The sequence below is a fragment of the Salmo salar genome, chromosome 15, assembly GCF_965601325.2.
Source record: "Salmo salar chromosome 15, fSalSal1, whole genome shotgun sequence".
NCBI lineage: Eukaryota > Metazoa > Chordata > Actinopteri > Salmoniformes > Salmonidae > Salmo > Salmo salar.
Window position 1 is genome coordinate 34,001,908 of NC_138305.1, and position 18,795 is coordinate 34,020,702.

General features: G+C 43.1%; 1 protein-coding gene across 1 annotated transcript; it reads left to right on the plus strand.

Annotated features, from left to right (window-relative positions):
* Positions 1-214: 214 nt before the first annotated feature.
* Positions 215-12,477, plus strand: LOC106571215 (NACHT, LRR and PYD domains-containing protein 3). Its single transcript, XM_014144004.3, has 15 exons — positions 215-622; positions 1,228-1,284; positions 1,475-1,657; positions 1,781-1,807; positions 2,035-3,781; positions 4,093-4,266; positions 4,414-4,587; positions 5,694-5,867; positions 5,946-6,119; positions 6,328-6,507; positions 6,696-6,869; positions 9,966-10,139; positions 10,231-10,404; positions 11,112-11,285; positions 11,879-12,477. The coding sequence occupies exons 2-15, from the start codon at positions 1,272-1,274 to the stop codon at positions 11,910-11,912; spliced, it is 3,576 nt and encodes a 1,191-aa protein (XP_013999479.1). The 5' UTR covers positions 215-622; positions 1,228-1,271; the 3' UTR covers positions 11,913-12,477.
* Positions 12,478-18,795: the final 6,318 nt, after the last annotated feature.

Sequence of the window (18,795 nt, forward strand, 5' to 3'; positions counted from 1 at the left end):
TCCTTGGGTGTCTGACTCTCGGGTACACACACGAAGATAAGCTAGAAGACAACTATGCTTGGCAACAAAGATGCGTCTAGAGGCTGGGACCAGCCTGCACGCCAACGATAAACTGGAGTAAGTCTAAACCACACCCAAGCCTCTACTATGACAGGCCCTCAGGGAGAGGGAACTACGTCTGTCAAGAAGTATTTAAGGAAGAACTTATGACGTCATTTCAGTTCTCTGTTTGCCCTGCGAGGTGTTACAGTGAACCCGTATATACGAAGATTGCATTTACCATTTATTCTGCTTGACTAATTCTATTAATAAACAGCTGAAAATATATTCAGTAGCCTAGTGTTAAATTTTGTTCTGATACCAGAATTGAATTGACGCAGCCCTTACAGAAATCGACAAAAAAAAGTGTGTGCAATTTGTGTCTATGCCATCGGGCTAGCTACAACCAGTAATGGTTAAAGAGCTATTGAAATTTGAAAAATGTGATTTGTCACTTTGTTGACACCCCTAACTGCTGTTTGTGGACGTAAGGAAAACTACAGGCGAATACCTAACCTGAAACTGTCTTTACCTCGGTCTGCAAGTACCAGCTTTTCTCTCATGGATCTAGTCTGTATGTCAAGTAAGGCTTCTCTCAGAACGATATTCTCCTTTTTAAGTTCATTAACTTCAGTTTCAATCTTTTTAGCTTGTTTGTGTCTTTCTCCAATGTCGCAGCTGTTTCGTCACTCATCTTGAGACTTTCCTTCAACTCTTTTATATCCTTACTGACTAGTTCAAGTATGCCCAGTTTGTCATTTATTGATTTTAACAGATCGGGTTCGACCTTTAACATTCACGGTGGTGAAAAGATTAAATCGTCTGTGTCTGTAGAAGAGTCACGTTTTCGTTTTGAAATCGTTTCCCGTCTCTTACTCCGTTATGTTTGGGTGTTGCATGTTTTCGTAATATTTGTCGATACATTTCTCTAGTCTTATGATTTGTTTTGTGTTGTTATCCAGATTGAAGATTATTACCCACCAGATTGTGTAGCGCTAATATTTAGTCTAATTTACCTATATTTAGTTTTTATCATGAGGTGGTCTACATAGTTCTGTTCAGTCAGCCATCTTGAAGTGTTGGCTAAAGCGTAAACGTCAACCTGCATTTGGAACATTAAATAAATGTGCACCCAAGCTAATAGCCAAAATATTTACATCTCTTTCTTGCTTTTTCTCTGTTTTCCAGGTTAGTCCTTGTCTGTCCATTCCAGCCCAGCTGAGATTGTATCTATGGATTCGAAAGGTATTTAACCAGAATTGTTCAGATGTTCAACCCTTATACAGGCCATAACTGTAGAATAAGCTACTAGTTATATAAACGTTGTGTTATACAGACAGGACTACAGGTTAAAATGGAAACAAGTCTGGAATTTGTTATGCTCCTATATATAGATGCATCTCTCTATTTTCCCTGTCTGACTCCTCTCTCTCAGAACATTTTTTTTTTAAGGAGGCCAGCCCTGCAAAGAGGCCAGATCTCTCCATAACTACACAAGGAACTTCTTTCCAGTCCACCAACACTGCTCAGGATGGCAGCAATGTCATATCACCCACAATCTCTGGCAGCCAAATAAGAGACATTAATTATTACATCAGTGTGGGCTCGAAGGGTGGTGGTAAGTTACCTCAAACTTCTGAATCATTAAATTGAATACATAAAGTACAACGTACTATCTGGTGTTGGGAAATTTTACACACGTCCCAAATCTTTTTGTCGCTCTCTCTCTTTCTCGTTCCAGATGAAGAGACTTCTCCTCATTCTGAAGGTAATAACACCCTTTACAGACCATCTAAGTTATGTTTTTTTTTTTAAATACAGTAATTACTTTTAACTTTACATGCAAATCAGACACTAAGTGTGTGAATCTTTATATATTTTTGGTGGATGTCACAGCCCTTTGAATAAAAGGGCACGCACAAGCTACTGAGCATAGATTTCTGTTAACAATCAAATCTATCGTCTTCATGTTTTGATGTATTTTGTTTCTTTCAGATATACATGTTGAAGACCACCATCAAAAACTAAAAGACTATCTGAAGATTAACAGTAAGATCAGTACTATTCAGGAGGGTTTAGCTCAGCATGGAAACTCCAAACTGCTTAATGACATCTACACAGCGGTTTATATAACAGAGGGGGAAAGTGGAGAGGTCAATAATGAGCACGAGGTAAGACCGTTTGAAAAAACAGCTTTACAAGAAACTCCAATCCTATCCAACGACATCTTCAGATCCATAGTTGGGAAAGACAAACCTATCAGAACTGTGCTGACAAAAGGAATCGCTGGCATCGGAAAGTCGGTCTCTTTGCAAAAGTTTGTTTTGGACTGGGTTGAAGGAAAAGCAAATCAGGACATAAAATTCATCTTTCCACTTCCTTTTCGGGATCTAAATTTGATGAGGGAGAATAAAAGTTTGATGGACATTCTTCATCCTTTTCTTCAGACAAAAGAAGCAGGAATCCTCAACAACAATGAACACAAAGTGTTATTTATCTTCGATGGTCTAGATGAGTGTCGACTTCCTCTAGACTTCCAGAACAACAAGATCTTGAGTGACATCACAGAGTCAACTTCATTGCATGTGCTGCTGACAAACCTTATCAAGGGGAATCTGCTCCCATCTGCTCGCATCTGGATAACCTCCCAATCAGCCGCAGCCAATCGCATCCCCCCTGAGTTTGTTGACAGAGTGACAGAGGTACGAGGGTTCAATGACCCACAGAAGGAAGAGTTTTTCAGAAGGAGATTCAGTGATCAGAAACTGGCCAACAGAATCATCAAACACATTAAGTCAGTACGGAGCCTCCACATCATGTGTCACATACCTTTGTTCTGCTGGATTTTAGCCACTGTCCTGGAGAGAATGAACAAAACAGAGCGTGGAGAGATCCCCCAAACCCTGACCCAAATGTACACGCACTTCCTGAACATCCAGAGAATGCTAAGGAAACGAAAGTACCCTGGAGAAAATGAGCGAGATCCACTCTGGTATAAAGCGAGCATCATGTCACTGGGAAAACTGGCCTATCAGCAACTGGAAAAAGGGTATCGGACCTTCTTTGAAGAGGATCTGACAGAGTGTGGCATTGATGTCAGAGAGGGGTCCATCTTTTCAAGGGTTTGTTCAGAGATGTTAAATACAGAGTTTGGATTGTACGAGAGCAAGACGTACCAATTTGTGCATCTGAGCATCCAGGAGTTTCTTGCTGCTGTGTATGTTTTCATCTCATTCAAAACCAGCAATGAAAATCCAATGCTAGAAGAACACTGCTCCAAAGGCAAAGACATCTACTTAAGTGCAGTAGATAAGGCCCTTCAAAGAGAGAATGGGCAGCTAGACCTTTTCCTCCGCTTCCTTCTCGGCCTCTCGCTGAAGAGCAATCAAGATATCTTACAAGGTCTACTGATAGAAAAAACAGGCAGCTCACAGACCAATGAGGAAACAGCCATGTATATCAAGATGAAGATCAAGGAGAAGCCCTCTCCAGAGTGTTGCATCAATCTGTTCCACTGTCTGAATGAGCTGAATGACCATTCCTTACAGGAGGAAATCCAAAGCTACATAAGGTCTGGAAGTTCCTTGTTTGCCAGACTCTCATCTGCACAGTGGTCCACTCTGGTCTTTGTGTTGCTGACTTCCACGGACGAGCTGGAGGTGTTTGACCTGAAGAAATACATCAGATCGGATGAGTGTCTTCTGAGGCTGCTGCCAGTGGTCAAAGCTTCTAGAACCGCTCTGTGAGTATTTGGTCAAATCGATGTACTGAAAGTTAGCAAAAGAACATTCAAAATATGCTATTACTTGATGGTAATTTAATTTCGTAGTCCCTGGACAAAATCATACTACTGATTCAAGTGAAGATAGTTAAGTTCTATAAGTAACCACCATGTTACCCGTTCTAAAATTGTTTCAGATGGGACACCAATGTGTCCTGTCTCTTTAAAATGCCATGGTTCATTTGTGCAGTGTTTTTCGTGCTGTGAAGGAAGTTTTGGAGACAGAAGATGTCACCTGATAACTCATTACATTTGACAATATATTTTCCCAGACTCAATGGATGTAAACTTACCTGGAGATGCTGTGAAGCACTGGCCTCAGCTCTCAGCTCAAAGTCCTCTAGTCTGAGACAGCTGGACCTAGGAAACAATGACCTGCAGGACTCAGGAGTGAAAAAACTCTGTGCTGGACTGGGGAATCCACTCAATAAACTAGACACACTGAAGTAAGACAATCTTCTGAGTGTGAAATTAGATTTTAAATGCTAGATAAGCGTATTTACGGCCAACAATGAGTTGTGATTTTTACTACCATTTAGTGCACAGCCCTATAGTAAGCGTATGCCATTTAATTGTAGAATGTCTCTCTTCAGGCTGTCTCAGTGTAATATCACAGAGGAAGGCTGTGCTTCTCTGGCTTCAGCACTGAGATTAAACCCATCACACCCAAGAGAACTGGACCTGAGTGGAAATAACCTAGGAGACTCAGGTGTAAAAATGCTCTCTACTGTATTGAAAGATCCACAATGTAAACTGCAGAAACTGAGGTGAGTATTCTGATCAGTGGAATTAAACAAAAACAATTGCATTAGAAAAAGGTTACTGTGGAGGTAGATTCCCATTGACCTGGCGAAGGCACAGCTGAGTAAGAATCCTAGCTTGGTTTCACCTTTTTACCACGTTACCATTACTTTTCCTTCCTTATGGAGACATCAACAGAAAGTTGAAAGTCAATATGCTTTTTAGACTGTCACACATTCAACAATGTATGTTTTCTAGTAGATTTGACTAATTTGATAAAAATGTATTCAGAAAGTCCAAATAGATATATGACATGTAGAACAGACATGCTTCTCTGTCATGTGGAGAAAACAAATGGAAGACCATTTGATGTGCAACATTAAGGACAGTACACCTTCCACAGTACACCTTAATACAGGATTAAGACATGTTCAGCATGCACCTGTCTAAACACAAGCAGCAGAATTCACATAAAGTAAACCAGGAATTTTTACCTCATCAAATCTGAAGTTTAGTTGATAATTGTTTTCCTCAAATTATGGCATGAGTGTTGCATGTGTGGTTCATATAAACATGTATAACAATCATTGATTTCTTTAAACTCATGAAACCAGTTGTAGGCTAGCATTAGGGCCGGGATGATACCAGTATTGCGACAGTATCGTGGCAAGGAAACAAAATACAAAGCATATGTAACTTCTTTAGGAAAACAGCCCTAATGTTGAAAACGAACCTCATTATGTTGTCATCCAGAGTCACATATATTTATTTTCCAAGCTATTCAGCAGGTTTTTAAAGGACCAGACAGTTTGGTCTGCTTCATGTTTGAATTTTTGCTATAGAATAAATATTACGACACTGGTATCATCACAGCCCTAGCTAACATATGCTTTTGCTCATGGTTGTGGCTATGTGTGCCTCTTCCTGCCCCAAAAGATCATTTCTGGGTAATATTTCTGGCCATTTAGGTGACCCATTTCGAGCCAAATGTTCCATAATTAACATTAATATGAATGATTTTTGTATAACTACAATGCTTTACTTCTATTCACAATGACACTGAATATTTTCTAAATGTGAATCATCTTTTGAGGCAAAGAGTTGAATGTTTTTACATTAACTATCATCACAGGATGTCAGGCTGTGGAGTCTCAGAAGAAGGCTGTTCATCTCTGGCTTCAGCCCTGACGTCGAACCCCTCACACCTGAGAGAGCTGGATCTAAGCAGGAATGGCCCTGGAGGCTCAGGAGTGGAGAAGCTCGCTGCAGTACTGGTGGATACACACTGTAAACTTGAGACGCTGAGGTGAATAATTGAACAGTCTTTGTACAGTATCTCATATTTCTGAGTGAAGAGTGACGGCGTTATTCCTTCTTTCTGCAGGCTGTCAAACTGTAGTATCACAGAAGAAGGCTGTGCTTCTCTGGCTTCAGCTGTGACGTCAAACCCCTCTCACCTGAGAGAGCTGGACCTGAGCGGGAACAACTTAGGAGACTCAGAATTAGAACGGCTGACAGTTGTTTTGAAGAATCCACAGTGCAAACTTGAGAAACTGTTGTAAACAACTCATTATTTTGACCACTTGAGAAATGTTTTCATAGATAATATTTTATGTTATTGATATTTTCAATTCAACACTATGGTCTTATTTTACATTACCTAGACTATATAACAATGCATATGAAATAATATGCATCTCATTGACTTATTAACAAATATGCACCTCATGTTACCAATCTTAAAAAAATGTCACTTCTCTCCAAAGGCTTAAAAAATGCACATTCACAGTGGAAGGCTGTGCTGCTCTGGCTCTGGCTTTAGCCCTGAGGCCAAGCCCATCACCCCTGAGAGAGCTGGACCTAAGTGAGAACCAACCTGGTAACTTAGGAGTAAAACTACTCTCTTCTGTACTGGAGGATAAACGCTGTACAATGGAAACACTGAGGTAAAGACTGTGTCCTCATGGTGGTTGGTTCAAGCAGGGCAATAAGTCTGAACTGAACCGGCAGACTGCATTTGGTTCGGCAGCACTGCTCTGCGGCTGACGCTGTTCTGTTTCAACCCTTCTGGGTGTGTGTGTGTTGTGAGGTTTGGTCAAATAAACAATTAAGGATCTGTTCTGTATTTCCCTAGGTTGAATGATTGCAACCTCACTGAGAAATGCTGTGAAGCGCTGGCTTCAGCTCTCAGCTCCCGCACTTCAAGTTTGAGGGAGCTAGACCTGGGGAAAAACAAACTCCACGATGTGGGGGTGAAGCTGTTCTCTGTTGGACTGGGGAATACCTACTGTAATCTGGCAACACTGAGGTAAGAGAGCTAAATTATACATGATACTTTTGTATATACAGTGAGGGGAAAAAGTATTTGATCCCCTGCTGATTTTGTATGTTTGCCCACTGACAAAGAAATGATCAGTCTATAATTTTAATGGTAGGTTTATTTGAACAGTGAGAGGCAGAATAACAACAAAAAAATCCAGAAAAATAATAAATTGATTTGCATTTTAATGAGGGAAATAAGTATTTGACCCCCTCTCAATCAAAAAGATTTCTGGCTCCCAGGTGTCTTTTATACAGGTAACGAGCTGAGATTAGGAGCACACAGTTAAAGGGAGTGCTCCTAATCTAAGTTTGTTACCTGTATAAAAGACACCTGTCCACAGAAGCAATCAATCAATCAGATTCCAAACTCTCCAACATGGCCAAGACCAAAGAGCTCTCCAAGGATGTCAGGGACAAGATTGTAGACCTACACAAGGCTGGAATTGGCTACAAGACCATCGCCAAGCAGCTGGTGGGGGCCAGTTGGTGCGATTATTCGCAAATGGAAGAAACACAAAAGAACTGTCAATCTCCCTCGGCCTGGGTCTCCATGCAAGATCTCACCTCGTGGAGTTGCAATCATCATGAGAACGGTGAGGAATCAGCCCAGAACTACACGGGAGGATCTTGTCAATGATCTCAAGGCAGCTGAGACCATAGTCACCAAGAAAACAATTGGTAACACACTACGCCGTGAAGGACTGAAATCCTGCAGCGCCCACAAGGTCCCCCTGCTCAAGAAAGCACATATACATGCCCGTCTGAAGTTTGCCAATGACAATCTGAATGATTCAGAGGACAACTGGGTGAAAGTGTTGTGGTCAGATGAGACCAAAATGGAGCTCTTTGGCATCAACTCAACTCGCCGTGTTTGGAGGAGGAGGAATGCTGCCTATGACCCCAAGAACACCATCCCCACCGTCAAACATGGAGGTGGAAACATTATGCTTTGGGGGTGTTTTTCTGCTAAGGGGACAGGACAACTTCACCGCATCAAAAGGACGATGGACGTGGCCATGTACCGTCAAATCTTCGGTGAGAACCTCCTTCCCTCAGCCAGGGCATTGAAAATGGGTCGTGGATGGGTATTCCAACATGACAATGACCAAAAACACACGGCCAAGGCAACAAAGGAGTAGCTCAAGAAGAAGCACATTAAGGTCCTGGAGTGGCCTAGCCAGTCTCCAGACTTTAATCCCATAGAAAATCCGTGGAGGGAGCTGAAGGTTCGAGTTGCCAAACGTCAGCCTCGAAACCTTAATGACTTGGAGAAGATCTGCAAAGAGGAGTGGGACAAAATCCCTCCTGAGATGTGTGCAAACCTGGTGGTCAACTACAAGAAACGTCTGACCTCTGTGATTGCCAACAAGGGTTTTGCCACCAAGTACTAAGTCATGTTTTGCAGAGGGGTCAAATACTTATTTCCCTCATTAAAATGGGAATTATTTTATAACATTTTTGACATGCGTTTTTCTGGATTTTTTGTTGTTATTCTGTCTCTCACTGTTCATATAAACCTACCATTAAAGTTATAGACTGATCATTTATTTGTCAGTGGGCAAACGTACAAAATCAGCAGGGGATCAAATACTTTTTTCCCTCACTGTATAGTGTATGTGGACCCCCATTTAAATAAGTGGATGTGGCTATTTCAGCCACACCTCGAGCATACAGCCATGCAATCTCTAGACAACCATTGGCAATAGAATGGCCTTACTGAAGCTCTCAATGACTTTCAACATGGCACCGTCATAGGATGCCATCTTTCCGATAAGTCAATTCGTCAAATTTCTGCCCTGCTAAAGCTGCCCCAGTCAACTGTAAGTGCTGTTATTGTGAAGTGGAAATGTCTAGGAGCAACAACGGATCAGCCGCGAAGTGGTAGGCCACACAAGCTCACAGAACGAGTCCGCTGAAGTACTTAGCATGTAAAAATAGTTTGTCCTCAGTTGCAACACTCACTACCAAGTCCCAAACGGCGTCTGGAAGCAACTGCAGCACAATAACTTTGTCGGGAGCATCATGAAATGGGTTTCCATGGCCAAGCAGCCGCACACAAGCGTAAGATCACCATGCACAATGCCAAGCCTCTGCTGGAGTGGTGTAAAGCTTACCGCCATTGGACTCTGGACTTATGGAAATGCGTTCTCTGGAATGATGAATCACGCTTCACCATCTGAAAGTCCGATGGACAAATCTGGGTTTGGCAGATGCCAGGGGAACGCTACCTGACCCAAAGCATAGTGTCAACTGTAAAGTTTGGCGGAGGAGGAATAATGGTCTGGGGCTGTTTTTCATGGTTGGGCTAGGGCCCTCATAATGCTACAGCTTACAATGACATTCTAGATGATTCTGTGCTTCCAGCTTTGTGGCAACAGTTTGGGGAAGGCCCTTTCCTGTTTCAGCATGACAGTGCCCCCGTGCACAAAGTGAGGTCCATACAGAAATGGTTTGTTGAGGTCGGTGTGAAAGTACTTGACTGGCTTGAACAGAGCCTTGACCTCAACCGTATCGAACACCTGTGAGATGAATTGGAACGCTGAATGCAAGCCAGGCCTAATCGACCAACATCAATGCCCAACCTCACTAATGCTCTTGTGGCTGAATGGAAGCAAGTCCCTGCAGCAATGTTCCAACATCTAGTGGAAAGCCTTCCCAGACGAGTGGAGGCTGTTATAGCAGGAAATGAGGGACCAACTCCATATTAATGCCCATGAATTTGAAATGAGATGTTCGACGAGCAGGTTTCCACATACTTTTGTTCGTGTAGTGTACGTGTCCTAAAATGAAGTATCACAAAGTTAATCACTTTGATAGATTAAACTTGAGTTAGATAATGGAGAAGTTAGACAATCCATGAATGTGACACATGATTCATATTATTTAACAATGTATATGAATCAACAAATTATATATTGCAATGTACAGTATATTGGACGATCGTATTGAATCTACAAATGATACACTACTACTTATTGGATGATTATGATACATTGATAAATATGTCTTATCCCAATTTAACAAAGTTAAGTTGTGTGAAGTACAAGACTGTCTGTCTGAATTTTTATCCTTCTCTCTGTAGGCTGTCAGATTGTGGCGTCACAGCGAACGGGATTTCCTTCTTGTCTACAGCACTCAAGACAAATCCCTCATTCCTGAGAGAGCTGGACATGAGTGGGAATAGTCTAGGAGATTTAGGAGTAAACCTGCTCTCTGCTGTACTGGAGAATCTACATTGTAATCTGGAGACATTGCAGTACGTATTGTGACCATCATATTACAAGGTATATGTTATTTTAACTAAAGAGATTTTAACACATTCCAATCAAAAATTGTATTTCCTTCAGCTTGAAGGACTGCAATCTCACTGAGAGATGTTGTGGTGCCCTGGCCTCAGCTCTCAGCTCAAAGTGCTGTAGTCTGAGAGAGCTGGACCTGAGTGGCAACGAGCTGAAGAATTCAGGGATGGAACTGCTCTGTGTTGGATTGGGGAGTCCTCACTGTAAAGTGAAGACACTCAGGTAAGCTCCATAGAAATACAATTAACATATACCCTCAGACTATGGCTAATTGACTAATTCCAATTCTATGGTATCATCCACTTGAATCACATAAATTAGCACCACAACAAAAACAGTACATCAGAATGACTACACTTTGGAAGGTAATGTTATGCTGATACATTCAATCAGGTTATTCAGTCACATTCAATCACACTGATTTCTGAGCTGGGTTCGGTGTAGGCCAGGGTTGGGGTCAATTCCAGTCAATTCGGGAAGTACACTGACATTCCTATCATTATTTTCTCGCAATGTTTTTCAATTAGGAAAATTTTGGATTTGATTTACTTTCTGAGTTGCCTGGAATTTACCCCAAGCCTGGTGAAGGCAGCAGGTGGATATCTGTAAGATACACAAGTGTATACACATAACACTAATACACAATGTGTGTGTGTGTGTGTGTGTGTGAGGAAACCTGGGTGTTTTATCTAAGCCTTTTCTCCCTCTGGTGGCGAGAACACACATACAGTACATTCTATTCTATTGCACATGTAATATTCATCTCTTTGCTGGCAAGTTAATTACCATGCCTTTAGGTAATAATACTTTATTACAGAATTGCTGTTTTGAGTCTGCTTATCTGAGCAATGGACCTAGGGCTTACAGACAGTGTTTTCATGTTTTCTCCCTTCTTGGTCTTTCTCCTCCCTCACTTACTTTCTCTGCAGACTGTCACGCTGTAGAGTCACAGATGGGGGATGTTCATCTCTGGCTTCAGCTCTGTTGTCCAACCCGTCACACCTGAGAGAAATTAATCTAGACAACAATAACCCTGGGTACTCTGGATTGAGACTGCTCTCTGCCGTAATGGAGGACCCGACCTTTGAGCTGGAGACACTGAGGTTAGGGCTTCTGAATTGTTCAGGGCCCAGTTTTTCAAAAACATTTAATCCAGATCAAAATTATCCTGTGCTGTCTCAATCCGGGTTTCCCCATTCGATTTTGGAAACACACAGGAAGACAATATTTAGACTTAATGTCATATAACACATTTTTTGTAGCATATAATGGGATTTTTCATTTTGTCTTAATACGACATCCCAAAATAAAAAAGGGACTACATCTGGAGGGGGATCAGAATTTAATACAACACAGGATTATTTTGATCTGGATTAAATGTTTTTGGTAAAACTGGGTCCAGAAAATCTATATCAAATCTGAGTTCAAATACTATTTTGAAGTAATTTTAAATACATTAACTGGGCTTGATTTGTACTTTCATTTATCAATAGAACCAGTAGAATAGTCGAGCGCAAACCCTTCCCACCTGGCACTATTGGCAGGCAACATCAAACACTAAAAGTATTTGAAAGATTTCAAGTAGTTATTTTAACCCAGGTATTTTGATATTAATGTTGATCAATAGTTGCATCGTTTTTGGACATTAATCAAATATGGGTATCTTTGACCTGAATGATTGTTTGTTTATCAACAGTGCATGGCCTTATCCTGTGGGGAGAGAGAAATGATCGAAGGACATAATGAATGACTGCTTGTATCCAAAAACACAATGTACAGAGCAGATATATATTTGTACTGATAAATATTTATAGATGTTTGTACATATCTGTAGATGTTTTAGGACATAATGAATGACTGCTTGTATCCAAAAACACAATGTACAGAGCAGATATATATTTGTAGATGTTTGTACATATCTGTAGATGTTTTATGACATAATGAATGACTGCTTGTATCCAAAAACACAATGTACAGAGCAGATATATATTTGTACTGATATATATTTGTAGATGTTTGTACATATCTGTAGATGTTTTATGACGTAATGAATGACTGCCTGTATCCAAAGACACAGTGTACTGAGCGGCTGCATTTTTACGTCGGTAGATATTTTATTATGAGGGGGATTTTTCTACAGCTGTTAATTTTTCAATGTATGCTATGAGTCTAGAGGCTGGGACGGGGATTCAGGCACACCACTATAGTACGTTGTTATTATTTGTTTTCCAGTTATGCATGTTCAATCAATATTTCAATGAAGAAGCATTAACAGATTATAATTTGCCTTTGTCACTTGTGGAATCCTTATTTTACATCTGTCATCAAACACAGGATATAAAATGTTTTACCCTATTAGCTGGTAATTTTTGGTGCTATAACAGGACAGACACCCATAATATTTGAACCAGCCACCTTTCGGTTACTGGCCCAATGCTCTAGCTGCTAGGCTACCTGTCGCAAACCGGGATGCATCCCAAATCTCCTTTCTCCTGAAGTGTGAAGTTGTTCAATACATCCCACAAATCAAAACGCATTGAATTGGTGGAGGTATGGGCTAGTTTATACCGGTCATTCCAGTAAAGGGAAGTGATCAAGTGGAAAATTGACAGATTTCAAAGCATATTTCCTTCATACTGTAATTTGCCAGTACCTCATTTGACATATGTGGACACCTGCTCGTCGAACATCTCACTCCAAAATCATGAGCATTAATATGGAGTTGGTCCCCCATTTGCTGCTATTACAGCCTCCTGGGAAGGCTTTCCGCTTGATGTTGGAACATTGCTGCGGGGACTTGCTTCCATTCAGACACAAGCATTAGTGAGGTTGGGCGCTGATGTTGGGTGATTAGGCCTCGCTCTCAGTCGGCGTTCCAATTCATCCCAAAGGTGTTCGATGGGGTTGAGTTCAGGGCCCTGTGCAAGCCAGTCAAGTTCTTCCACACCGTTCTCAAAAAAACATTTCTGTACAGACCTCGCTTTGTTCACGGGGGCATTGTCATGCTGAAACAGGAAAGGGCCTTCCCCAAACTGTTGCCACAAAGTTGGAAGCACAGTATCGTCTAGAATGTCATCGTATGCTGTAGCGTTAAGATTTCACTTTTACTGGAGATAAGGGGCCTAGCCTGAACCATGAAAAACAGCCCCAGACATTGTTCCTCCTCCACCAGTTGGCACCATGCATTGTAGGCAACATATTTAAATGTCTAGGTCTTAGGCCTTTAATATGTTGTGGTGATGACCCTTTGACCTTGTGTGTGTCTTTCTGGACGTCAGTAAGAGTGAGGACTACAGGCAAAAGACTATGGATGAGGCTCTGCAGAATTTGAAGAGAAGGAGGGCTGACCTAGGAGGTACAAAAATCGTTCAGTCTTTAAAACATATCTACAGTCATTCCTGCCTTCCCTACCAGCCTAGACAGGTAGCTAACACTGCTTACTCATACGACTTATACAAAAACAAACATGTACACAAACACACACACGCACACATACACACTGTAATTCACACAAGTTCCACCTGAAACACCTCAAACTCCCCAAACCATTCCATGACTTCAATCACATGTACTGCATGTTCACTACAATGGCATGTTAAGTTACAGTTACACCCAACCAATGGCATGTTTAGTTACAGAGTTACTCCCAACCAATGGCATGTTTAGTTACAGAGTTACGTCCATCTAATGGCATGTTTAGTTACAGAGTTACGCCCAACTAATGGCATGTTTAGTTACAGAGTTACACCCAACTAATGGCATGTTTAGTTACAGAGTTACGCCCAGCTAATGGCATGTTTAGTTACATAGTTACACCCAACTAATGGCATGTTTAGTTACAGAGTTACGCCCATCTAATGGCATGTTTAGTTACGAGTTACGCCCAACTAATGGCATGTTTAGTTACAGAGTTACACCCAACTAATGACATGTTTAGTTACAGAGTTACGCCCAACTAATGGCATGTTTAGTTACAGAGTTACACCCAACTAATGGCATGTTTAGTTACAGAGTTACACCCAACTAATGGCATGTTTAGTTTTTTGTAATCACTTTGGTACAATTTTCACAAGTATGTGGTGCATTTTCACATCTCTAAGTATAAAACTCCAAACTGGCCAGTTTTTCATTTGGATTGTAAACATCTCTCACCACACAACCATTGATTCAACATATACATTTATTGTGAGATGTAATGAGAACTTTGGTTTAATCAGCAAAACACAACATAATCAGATCATTTCAATTTAATCGTATTATCTACCAGATAATCCAATAGGAAACAAGGCAAGAAACTACTTTCAAATCTCCCTTAGAAGTGCTGAAAGTAATATGCTACAGTACTGTAACTTACAGTAAATTACACCGTTTTCACATTCGGCAATAGACATACATTACCCCAAAAAATTGACAGGAAATCGATAATTTCCATAATATCTATCCAATGTGTAATCAAAGGTGTGATCAATGAAGATCCTTTACAATCATTCATGCAAAAAAAGTATTCATATTTTTCAGATATAATTGCAACATAGGTGTACTGTCAGTAATCAAATGTAAGAAATTAAATTAAACACATTAAATTCATGAAAATAAAACATAACATTTAGCACGCATTCATTTGCAGCAAGTCTGTCTTGAGCATTTGGCCCAAAATTCTCCTCCACATCACAATGAATGTCCTCATGCTAAAACCCTTTTGGCATAGCAAATCCAAGCTTGACATTGGTCTGCATTGATGTCGTCGCATGCCTCATTCACGGCCAGAAGGAGGGTGGCACGCTCATGGGGATGGTGATCGTACACCTACCTCCATTCTGAAAATAATTTCTCATAGGGTTGAGGAAGGGAGAGTATAGGGGCAGGTATAGGATCCAAGTGATGGCTTCGCCCTACCACACCATCTTCAGAGTTAGCTGCGCACGTGGAGTTGTTGTATTCCAGATGTTTTGTCTTTTATGCTACTTTGTCTTTTATGCTACTTATGTTGAACACTATTTTGATTTGGATTGGGATATTGGAAATTCCTATGATTTTGGGGGGGTTTTGTGAATGATGTATGCAAGGTGGCTGACTGTATTAAAAAAGCTATTTCATGTCAGTTGTTCTTAATTAAATTACACTTGAATTGCTGTGGCAATGGTGGCTTCAAATAGTGATAAAATAAAATAAAAGTGTATTGGTCACGTACACAGTTTAGCACATCAAAGTGCATTTGGAATGTTACACCAGTGACAAAGTGTACACACTACTTATATTCCCCAATGTGGCAAAAAAAAATTGATTGTCAGGTGTGTGCGTACTGGTATTGAAGTCAGGTGCAGAGAGTTGTGAACAGGCGCACACTTTATTGAGGCAGGAGGAACCAACAGATGGACGCAACTGCGCCAAAACCTCCAGCCCATAGGCAAAAGTGCAAAACGCGCAAAACAGTCACAATAATTTGTTTAACAATAAACATCTTCGTGAACAACACGGTATAAGCAAACCAGTCTGGCGCGTCAACAATTAACACGTAACACAAACAATTTCACACAAAGACATGAGGGGGAACAGAGGAATAAATACATGCATTGTGATTGGGGAATGAAAACCAGGTGTGCAGGAAACAAGACAAAACAAATGGATCAATGAAAAATGGACCGGCGATGGCTAGAAAGCCGGTGACGTCGACCGTTGAACGCTGCCCGAACAAGGAGAGGAGCCGACTTCGGCGGAAGTCGTGACAGTACCCCCCCCCCCCCCCCCTTGATGCGCGCTCCAGCGGCGCGCCGACACCGGCCTCGGGGACGACCCGGAGGGCGAGGCGCAGGGCGAGCCGGCCGGCGACGGTGGAACTCCCGCAGCCGTTCAGGGTCCAACACATCCGCCACCGGAACCCAGCACATCTCCTCTGGACCCTACCCCTCCCACTCCACGAGGTACTGAAGGCCCCTCGCCCGACGCCTCGAATCCAGGATGGAACGGACGGAGTACGCCGGGGCCCCCTCGATGTCCAGAGGGGGCGGAGGAACCTCCCGCACCACAGACTCCTGGAGCGGACCAACCACCACCGGCCTGAGGAGAGACACATGGAACGAGGGGATAATATGGTGTTGAAGTGAGGCCCCGGTGCGAACAGCTGCTCTGACAGCTGATGCTTAAAGTTAGAGAGGTAGATATGTCTCCAGCTTCAGTGATTTTTGCAATTCGTTCCAGTCATTGGCAGCAGAGAACTGGAAGGAAAGGCGGCCAAAAGAGGTGTTGGTTTTGGGCATGACCAGTGAAATATACCTGCTGGAGTGTGTGCTATGGATAGGTGTTGCTATGGTGACCAGTGAGCTGAGATAATTGGCTGACTGTACAAATCCTCACTATCAGTAGCTGCAATTTGGCAGTACGCCCAGACCGTGTTTTGAGAACGAATGACGTTGTTTTGAGAACAAAAGAAAGATATCTCAGTTTCAAGGTCTCAGCTTACAGAGGTGAAGCCTCGTGAGATGTTGGTCTGTCACATGTTATGAAACAGTATTGGTCGGTCACATGAATGAAAAAAAATGGTAATGATTAATTAATTACGCTAAATCATGCAAATATAACTTGTCTGTGTATAGCCGTATATAAGACAACTGCTGGGTCTGCCCAGGGAGAGCTCCTGATTGACATGTGTACTATGGTGCATTGAGTTGGTTGGAACCTCCAACACGCTGACAATAAACAATGATTCATTTAAGATTGACTTCGAATGTCCCTGTGTAAGAATTTTCACCATTTTCACAAAATGTCTTCATAATGAGTGCACCAAATTGTACATAAAGCTGGGGGAAGTCTAAACAATGATGCCTAGCTATTACTGATTTAATCATAGGGTACACATTTTCTAATATGGCCGCCAAACAGCTCCAGCCCACTGAGCACACACCGGTTGAATCAATGTTGTTTCAATGTTATTGTCAGCCTAATGTGTGGAATCTACGTTGAAAACACATTTGGATGTGCAAAAGTCATCAACCAGTATGGTTTTCATCTAATTTCAACCAGCGTTGTAAACATTGAAATTATGGTAAAAGTAAAATTCAAATACAATGACTTAACCTGACTAACAGGTTGTTACATCAATCTAATGTCAACATTATCATACGTTGAAATTGCAGTGAAAATAGGGTTATGGTTAAGGACTCTACACACTCTATGCAAAAGGAGCAACGGAGCGTTCTATATGTTCCTCTGTTGAGGTTGCCTGCTCTGTCACCCTTTTTCAGCCTATGTTTTGTGGAGGGCAGGCTGAGGCCTACAGCTGGGGCAGCTTGCTGGATGGAGTGGCACTCCATTGCGGCCTTGGCAGCAGGCGGAGATCAGGCACCCTCTCCGGGGGTCGGCCACCCTTCCCTGAGTTGGCCCCACCCCTTTCCGGCCCTCCCCCCCCCCTTTTCCTGGTGCAGGTAGCTGGGTGGATCTAGTGGCTCCCCTTTGTGGCAGTGGGTGGGGATTGGGCCCCCTCTCAAGGAGTTAGCCGCCCTTACTGGGTCGGCCCCAGCACCCTCCGGCCCTCTCCCCCCATTCCCTGGGTAGGGAGCTGGCTGGATGTAGTTGCGTCCTCTGGTGGCCACGGGCGGGGGTCAGCCCCCATCCCTGAGTCGGCCCCAGCCCTCTCTGGCCGTCCCCCCCACCCTTTCCCTGGTGCAGGGAGCTGGGTGGATGTAGTGGCGCCCCCTGGTGACCGTGGGTGAGGGTCGCCCCACTCCCTGAGTGTTGGTCCCCCCTATCCCGGGTCGGCGCCATTTACATTTAAGTCATTTAGCAGACGCTCTTACCCAGAGCGACTTACAAATTATCCCTCTCTGGCCCTCTCCCCCGACCTCCCTAGTGCATGGAGTTAGGTGTATGTAGTGACGCCCCCTGGCTGCCTTGGGTGGGGGTCGGCCCACCTCCCTGGGTTGGCCTCAGCCCTCTCTGGCCTTCTCCCCCATATCTCTGGGGCAGGCAGCTGACTGGATGTAGTGACGCACCCTGATGGCCGCTGGTGGCGGTCAGGCAACCTCACTAGGGAAGGGAGCTGGGTGGATGTATTGGCGCCCCTGGTTGCCTTGGGCAGGGGTCGGACCCATCTATGGGGGACGGCCCACCCCTCCCTTAGTCGGCCTCAGCCCTCTCCCCTCATCTCCCTGGTGCAGGGAGCTGGCTGGATGTACTGGTGCCCCTGGTGGCCTTGGGCAGGGGTCAACCCCCCCCCCCCCCCCCCCCCTCTGGGCGTCTGTCCCCGGGGACAGCCATCAATACGGCCCGCTCCCAAGGACTGTGGGCTCTTGTTCTCCATGGCCGAGTGAGTAAGACATTTAAGCGTGTTAGCCCTAGCAAGGCTCTGAGGATGCAGAATCCCTAGCCCCATCCTCAGAGCATGCGCAGAACAGCTGGCTGGAGTGTTTACGGACATATTCAATCTCTCCCTATCCCAGTCTGCAGTCTCCACTTGCTTCAACATGTCCACCATTGTTCCTGTACCCAAGAAATCAAAGTTAACTGAAGTAAATTACTATCGCCCCGAAGCACTCACTTCTGTCATCATGAAGTGCTTTGAGAGGTAAGATGTTACGAACCCCTTTAGCCCTGCAGTCTAGGGGGGATGGAAACGAG

Coding starts and splice junctions, on each gene's coding strand:
- LOC106571215 (XM_014144004.3), top strand. Junction 1,808..2,034: donor GACTTCTCCTCATTCTGAAG/GTAATAACACCC, acceptor TGTTTCTTTCAG/ATATACATGTTGAAGACCAC. Junction 11,286..11,878: donor TTTGAGCTGGAGACACTGAG/GTTAGGGCTTCT, acceptor GTTTATCAACAG/TGCATGGCCTTATCCTGTGG.